Here is an 8,603-nt window from a genome sequence, read left to right on the forward strand (position 1 = left end):
ATTAAAAAAAAGCAGTTAAAATAAAACCCTCCCATTCAAAGATTTTTAAAATATATATATTTCTTGCAATCTCTCCAACTCTGAAAAATCCCATTTGTTCTTAAGAAAATGCTCACTTTATTTTTAAGTGCCTCATTACAGCTTTCCCCCCTTCCCATCTGTGTTTATTTTAAATCATTTCAGGAAACTTCATCTTAAAGAATATTTTAGCTGTAATCAAGTGGAAATTATAGTCAGCTCTGTGGGTATAAAGACCAGCTGCAAGAAAACCCAGCCACCTTCAAACCCCCCAGGAAGTTTCAAGGGGGAACAGTAATGAAGTGACGGTGCTCTCATTAATTCCTCTGCCTGAAATTCCAAAGATGCCGGGTGGACGAACCTGTTTCCATCATATCCTGGCTCTTGCATTCCACAACCACGACAGCCTCGAGAATTAAAGCCAGGCAAATAAGGGCTGTTCCCTCATCGCCGCGATCATAGCGAGGCATCAAGCAGCCTGAGCCCCTGTTTCCTACACAACGCCCGGCCCCCAGATCCTGCCTTTCAGGCTGTAGGGGTGCTGAGCCCGGGAGCTTGCTTCCAGCTCTCACTGACAAGCTCTCCGGGGCTCCCCTCCCTCTCCAGGGAGGGGAACAAGCGCCTGCGATCCTTCACGACTAGTTGGTGTCATCACTTTTCCTAAACAAATCGCTTGAGAGGCTTGGAGAAGGGAGGGGCAGGGAACCCAGCACCCACTGCCTAGGAAACTGGGAACCGCTCCGGACACACCGAGGCCGCTCTCACACGCACAAATGCGGGTCCCCGAGGTAAGGTCATCCCCGCGGCTCCTAACAAACTTTGCTTCCTGCCTGTCTCCGACCTCTCAGAGAATGGAGCCCTGCAGTTGTCAGTGGAAATGCCACCGGAAAAGCCAGGCGACTTCGAATGGTTTGCCGCACCGGGGCGGCGCGGAGTGGGAAGATGGACTTGATGCGGATAAGTTGGTTTGGGGGCTGGTGCGAGGGAGCAGGGAGGGCGCGCGCGCACACACTGGTGTACACACGCGCGCGCACAACGGGTGCGGGAGCCCACGCCGAGCGGGCTGAGGACCCCAAGGCTGCTTCCCACCCCTGGTGACGGCACTTGCAGGTTGGGACGGGGACCGGGAGGCAGTTACCGGGGCCACGAGCGCCGCTGTCGCGTTCCCGGAGTGCCACGGGTCCTAGTCTGAGGCGGGTCAGGGCCCGGCCGAGCTGCGCGCTGCCTGCTCTGTAGCGACAGGGCGCAGCGTCTGCGCCGCCACTTTATCCCCAGGCTGGCTCGCGGTGGGGGTGGCCCGCGGTGGGTGGGGACGCGCGAGACTGGCGGGCGGCGGGCCGCGCGGGGAGGCGGTGCCGGGGGCCCACGTGTGCCCGGCCCACGGGGAGGAGCGGGAGCGCAGCCCGCAGACCCGGCCATGTGCTCCTCCCTCCCGCTCTCAGGCAGCCGCGCCCCAGGGCGACCGCTGGGGAACTGTCGCAGGACCCTGAAGAAGCTGGGCTCTCAGGAGTCTCAGCGCAGGAGGACACGCCATACCCACGCGCGCGCACACACCATGAGCGCACACAGACCCGCACACAACGTGCATGAATATAACACACAGACATTACAGATAGAGACACAGACAACGCACAGGAACACACACACCACACACATGCATACGAACCTCCCCACAGACACACATGTATACTAACCGCATACAGACACACACCACACCACACACACACACAGACACACAGACATACTCTGACATCCACAGAGACACATAGAAAGGAACACAGACGCAGAGAGACACTTATAGACATATCTAGGCATACACACATGTCACACACATATAAGCAGACACTCATATCATACACACACATAGACATTCATACTCACATCCACACGGAGACATCCACAGTCAGACACACATAAAAAGCTCCCGGGGTGGGGGGCGGGGCAGGGTGCACAAATCTCCAGGAAGTAAGGCAGAGGCCGACTGGTTGGTGTAAGCCTTGTCCCTGCATACCCTCCCAGGAGCTGGGCCCCAAACAAAACTGGTGGTGCATCTGCGTAGGCCAGGGGAAGGTCTGAATACTGTCCAGGACAACTGACAATGTGGCTTGAGGGGGTACAAGCAGGAGCACTGGACTGAGAGTCCAGATCATCTGGGTTCACATTTGCCCTGTGACCTAACAAGAAATAAAACAATAGCCTTTGAGAAGCAGTGTAGGACATTTTCAGCCTTTATTTCTTCAAGTACTTTTCCAGACCCACCATCTTTTCTCCTCTCCTTTTGGACTCTAAAAATATGAATGTTAGATGTTTCTTTATAGTCTTATAGGTCACTGAAGCTCAGTTCACTTTTTTTTTTTCCAGCCTTTCCTCTCTCTCCGTTGTCCAGAATGGGTAATTTCTAGTGTTCTATCTTCCAGTTTATTGATTCTTTCAGTTTACTGATTCTTTACTGATTGTTTTCTCTGTCCTTACCATTCTTCTTTTGAACCCAACAACTGAGCTTGTATTTTTCAGTTCTAAAATGTCCATTTGGTTCATCTTTAGCTCTTCTATTCTCTGCTGAGACGTCTTATTTTTCATTAGTTTCAGGCATGTTGATAATTACTCATTGAAGCATTTTTATCATGGCTGCTTTAAAATCCCTGTTCTTTCTATTGGCGTCCAGTCATTGTTTATTTTATTTTGTTTTAATTCAATTACCGTACTTGGTAAGATGTGTGATTTTCTGTTGAAACCTGGACATTTTTGTATTATGTCGTGAGACTCTGGATCGTATTTAAATTTTCTGTTTTAGCTGGACTCCTCTGCTTCAGGCTGGGGGTTATGGGTAGGTTGGGGCTGTATCATTCCTTCCAGGCAGAGGTAGAAGCCTAGGTCTCCTGTTAAACCTGTGTGGGTGTGGGTGCGGGTGTGAGCCATGTTTGTTTTTCCTGTGATGTTTGACTGGTGTAGAAAGGTTAATGTCTGAAGATTAATGTTTGAATTCTCTAGGATATCCAAGTAAAGGCATGATGGGCAGTAGCAGGTGTTGTGTGGGACTAAGAATAGAAATGAAAGTTGGGAAGTCACTGATGATTGATGTCATGGAAATGGATTAGATTGCCTGAGACATGAGAACTGGAGGGACAAGTGGGCCTAGGAGAGATCCTTGTGAGGACAAGGGGAAGGAGGAAGAGGAAGGGGAGGGGAGTTTTCAAAGGTGATGGAGACAGAGGAGAAGACCTAGAAGTTGTGGCTTCATAGGATCCAAGAATGTCGTAAGAAGAAAGGACTAACAGAGTCTAATGGTGTCCAGAAGTCAAACAAGAGAACAAAGACATGTCTAGTAGTTTAATAACAGGGAAGTGACTTTGGAGAGAACCCGGTGAATGGATTAATGAGGCCAAAAGACCACCTACTCTGAGCTATAAAGTGAGTGGGAAATAAGTGCGGACAGCAAGTGTAGACACCTCTTCAAGATGTTTTCTGTGAAGAGGCAGTAGAATGCAGTGGTAGTCTATGGATTTTGGAGCCAGACAGCCTGCATTCAAATCCTGCTTCTGCTGACTGTAACACCATGATCTTGAGCATCTGATGTACTCTTTATTCCTCTACAAAACGAGGATAATTCAGATTACTGTCTAGTTCATGGGACTGAACGCGATAGTGTAAATTAATTACTTAGCAATGCCTGGCACCTACCTGGTAGATAGGGTGCAATAAAATTTCACCATTGTTAACTTAAGATAATATATGCATGTGATACAAATTTCAGTGAGAACCAAAAAGTTAACAATGACTTATGAGTCTCTTTCCCATCCTGTGCCCTGGTTCCTATCTGCAAAGGCAACCAGCCCTGCAGGTCCTTGAATGGCCTTCCAAAGATGCTCTGAGGTTGAGAAGAATGGAGCAGGCTAGGCGTACTGATGAGGAGAACAGGAGGAAGTAAGATGCAAGGGCATCAGATAAGAATGAGAGTAGCTGAATTTCTGGTGGCTCCACATCGATGGGCTGCCTAAAGAGGCAGGACCAGACTGTTGAGTAAAGGTGTTATGAACAGAGTTTGAGAAACGACTCAGTGGTGTGTGAGGTTTGTTGCATCAATGGCCCATGAATGGCCTCTCTGTCCACATGAGATTTGTATTGTGCTTATGCTGTTCTTTTCATCAAGAATGGGGTGTAGTTCCCTTGCCTTGAATCTGGGCTGGCCCAGTGACTTACTGTGGTCAATAGAATGTGTTGGGAATGACACCATGCCTAGTATAAGCCTAAGCATCAAATACCTGACAGGCTTCCTATCTCTCTTACTTTCCTCTGCTGTGTGAATCAGCCTGGCCAAATAGATTAAGCAAAGACCAAGGTACAAGGAAGATGAGACACATAGAGTAAGCTGAGGTTCCCCAGCAGATAAGCAGCCAACCGCCATGTGCCATGTTGACCTGCAGATGCCCACAGATACCTGAGTTGTCCAGTTGAGACTGAAAGAACCACCCAGTTGAGCCCGTGAGCTAAAAAAGTGGCTGTTATTTTAAGCCACTCAGTTTTGGGATGGCTCGTTATGCAGCAATAGCTAACTGATGCAGCAGGTAACCATTACATTTGCCGTTTTACACCAAGTTATCCTTTCTCCGTAATCACCATGGGACCTGGGAGAAGGGATTTGACAGTTCAAAATCTAAACATTTTTTAAAAATCACTGAAAGTTTAGATGGAAGAGAAAGAAAAAAAGGAAACCACTTTGTACTACATACTATCTACAGAAAAGAATTTACAAATGACAAACAGAACAAACAAATTAACAAGCTATACCCAATGCTGTGACTAAAAAGGTTATAAATATTCTTAATGTTGCTATGATAGAGTATATTGATTCTGTTTTTCTGTCTTATTGAAATGTGCTTATTGTTTCTGCATTAGATCCCTTTCCTTGTTTTTCCATAAAGTCTCACGTTTCTTCTTTGTAAATTCTTCCTGGATGGGAGATTTGGGGCCACTGATGCCCATGGTTGAGAAAGGACTGCTGGGTATTAAATGCGAGTATAATTTCTTAAATGTGTTTGGGTGCAGAAGAGCTCCTGAGAGTTCTCAGTCTTTCACTTAACTCTTTCATGAGGACACAGTTGTCAAAGTCCCTGGAAGCAAATGTATCAGGGGGGCAGGTAGGGCAGTCAAAGGCACCTTCCTGCCTTTCCTTGACCACTAAGAATCATGCAGGAAAGACAAAACAGTGAATTTTGAATTCTTTTAGTGTGGTTTCCATGGAAGTTACATCAACTGGAATCAAAACAGGAAAGTAAATTAATAGGTGCCAATGCCAGTGCCGCTACTATTGTCAGCAGATCCTGTGGGGAGCTCTAACATGGACTTTTATAGCTGAGGAAATTGCACCCATTTCCTTACTTGGTCAAGGCCAGATGTAGAGAAGTGGCAGAACCTAACCTTGAGCCCCATCTGCCCATCTCCTGTGTTCTCCCCTTTCCTGCAGACTGGTGTACGGACCAAGGTTGCTGAGAAAGATGGATGCCGGCATCCAATGTCCAAGGAATTAAAACACATTCAACATCACTGTGAGGAAGTCCCCTTCAGTTCTCTTTTATCTTTTTGATGAGTAAAAGTCAAAGCCTTCATTCGGATTTATGGGTCTGTAACACTCTCCAACGCTTGCTCATTTCCCTGTTTAATAAAGGCAACCATGTGTCACTAGACGTTAACTGCTTGGCTTTGTTCTCATACATTTATTTGTAGTGTTACCTTAGATATGTGACAAGTGTTCATTTTCTATTTTTAAAAATCTCCTTTAAAATAGCAATTGAATTTTAAAACATGGATTAATTTAAAGAAAGAGATTAAGTAAATAACAGAGGATTTGGGACATCGATCATGTCAATGGTGTGCCCATAACTGGGGCTGGGGACATGCAGAGGTTGGCCTGGTGGGAGAGGTGGACACGGGCATGCCCTCCCCTCCTCCTCTACCCTGCAGCAGCACCTCCTGGGTCAGGCTCTTTCCATTCTGGCCAATATTTCTCTTCACCTTCCTATGTGTCAGGAAAAAGGCCTAAATGGTCTCCCACCTCTCAGAAACAGTCACTCTATGAATGTCTACTTTTGCTATATAGTCAAGTACCAGAGCCAGGCATACTAGGAAAAGACCATTAAGTACAATCAAATTTACGAAGATGAAAACACAGATTCCCACCCACATTCCACCTTCTTTAAATGCATTTGACAAAACCAGAATGTCAGCAATTAGTAACTAGGCTCAATTACTATAATGAAATTTGCACTTAGCAGTAAAGGAAAAATTCTTCCACTGATTAATCTGGTTAATGGAGCTGTTAAAAGTTATACATGCTGAAAAATATTTCATTGGGGTCATTGTATGTGCAAATAAAATGGAGTCTGCTAGTAGGTAATAGTCACATGTGTATCTTTCTATTTTTTGAAAAACATTATTTTGACTTCTCTTGAAATAGATACACTGACCTAACATTAGAGTTTGGCTTTTGAGGACAAATGAGGCAGTGGTTATGTTTAGGTGGGGAAAGTCCAGTGAGAGTTGAGTAACAGTGCAGAAACTGCTACATATGTATAGCTATTTCCAGATAATCTGGGCAAGATTGTGTGTGTTGGGGAGAGGGGGCAGAGGGAGGAGGGGGAGTACAATACACAACTTTTCTAAACAACAGCATTTTTTTTTTGGTTTGCTTCTATTTGGCTGGTTTTGGTCAGAGAGGCCATGTGGTGTGCTCATTAAGGGCACAGACTCAGGGATCTGAATCAGCTCTTGGATGTATAAGCTCTGTGTCCTGAGCAAGTTACTTAGGCTCTCTGTGCCTCAGTTTTCTCATCAGTAAAATGGCAGTAATAACAGTATCTGTGTCATAGAATTGTGGTGATGATTAAATGAATTAACACATTAAAGTACTTAGTACAATGCCTGTCATATAGCAAATGCTTTATGTGTAAGCTATATCATTATGATTATTTGTAAAACAGCATCAACTCTCACCTCCAACTTACCACATACTTGAGAACCTGTGTCTTATGAGATCATGTTACTTTATACAATGTTAAATATACATTTCCCTGTACATTAAGCAAAACTGTCAAGCCTTGGGGAGAATTTTACAGCAGGAAGATGTCCTAGACATCAACTAGGCTAAAGCCATCATTTTATAGATGAAGCAACTGAGACCAGAGAGGTGAGGTGACTTGCCCATGGTTGCACAGTAAGTGATTGATGAAATATGAATTAGAACAAGAGTCCAGGCTTCTCCTTTTGCATCTCTGATACTAATTCCATTGTTTCCTTTCATTCCCAGTGGATTCTGAGTGTTTCAGGTATGAAAAGCAATCAGAAACCAGGAATTAGGATGCTTGGAATTTCTAACACTCTGCCACAGGGCTATGTCAGATTTCCCCCTCATTTTCCTTAAATTCATAAGAGGTCTCTGTGGACATTAGCTTTCTCTGATTTTGTGTGTTTTGACCCCTAGGCAACACTTTCTCTTTAAAAATAGCTGTACTTCCTTTAAGGAACTCTTTACCACTGTGTAAATTCTTACGGTAACTGTTGAACAAAGTGTCCCACCCTCCACAACTAAGGGGTTGGCCCAGGACCCAATATAGTCCCCTGGATTCTCCTTAGTTGACTCTTGAGCAGAGCACATGGAATGGAAGGCACAGGAGGCACTTACTAATTCTCCCACTTGCATGTTTGGGCTGTGAGAGGCCTTGTGCATATCTTGTTCTTTCCAAGCCTTGTCTGCAGTCTAGTACATTCTATGAGCAACCCAACAGACCACCATTGAATCTCCTTTGGCTTAAGTCAGCCAGATTTGATTTCTCTTGCTTGCAATCAAAGAACCTTGACAGATACAACTTACCCTGTTCACTTAACCTTTCAGGGCTATTGGGAAAATTCCTAGCAGGTTGAAAGATGGTTGGCGGTATGGGGAGTGGGAATTGAGGGGCGTGCCATATAAAAGTCTGTAAGGAAAGAAAAGAAAGAGCTGTGAATAGAGTAACACTGAGTAATCTCTTTAGACAGTCCTGGAGAAGTCTCAGCATTGGGAAGAATGAGAAATAGGAATTATGTCACACTAAGAAGTTGGCATATTTAAGTCCCTAAGAGTGTGAGAGTGTGTGTGTGTGTGTGTGTGTGTGTGTGTGTGTGTGTGTGTGTGTGTTGTGGGGCTGCTGTGCTGTAGATGACAACTGGGAAACAGAAAAATGAGAAACTGAAAGAGGAAAACTTCCAGGGGCTCATTCCCTCCTCAGTAAATTCCACTAATTGCTACAGAAAAATGGTGCTGTACGTGAAGCCCTTAAAAATGCAAAGAAAAATTGTTTTAAGGACAGTCTTGATAATTAGAAGTCAGTATTCATTTATTTTTTTCTTTTATTCATGCAACTTGCATTTATTAAGTGGCTGCTATATTCCAGACATTGGGCTGGATGTTAGGCTATAGAGCTAAAGACCACTGTCCTTTCCCTCACGTGATTTACAGTCCAGGGAGAAAAAGGGACAATAAAACAAATAATCATAGCCATGAAAGTGGGAGGAAGGGTTAGGCTACAAAGAAGCAAGTAATTATTCATACA

General features: G+C 45.0%; 1 protein-coding gene across 3 annotated transcripts in view; it reads right to left on the reverse strand.

Moving 5' to 3' along the window:
• The window catches only part of MGLL (monoglyceride lipase), a 120,722-nt gene extending 119,435 nt beyond the window's left edge, over positions 1 to 1,287 (reverse strand). The window contains exon 1 of one of the 3 annotated variants that reach the window (XM_016121951.2): positions 1,157 to 1,287. Coding sequence is in view for 2 of the 3 variants with exons in the window: in XM_016121949.2 (XP_015977435.1) it covers positions 380 to 488 (109 nt within the window). In the remaining variant the exon portion in view is untranslated. Of the gene's footprint in view, positions 1 to 379; positions 605 to 1,156 lie in introns of those variants that run through there. The other 2 variants (XM_016121949.2, XM_016121950.2) reach the window with 2 other exon arrangements.
• Positions 1,288 to 8,603: the final 7,316 nt, after the last annotated feature.

The sequence above is a fragment of the Rousettus aegyptiacus genome, unplaced genomic scaffold (assembly GCF_014176215.1).
Source record: "Rousettus aegyptiacus isolate mRouAeg1 unplaced genomic scaffold, mRouAeg1.p scaffold_m13_p_12, whole genome shotgun sequence".
Taxonomy (NCBI): domain Eukaryota; kingdom Metazoa; phylum Chordata; class Mammalia; order Chiroptera; family Pteropodidae; genus Rousettus; species Rousettus aegyptiacus.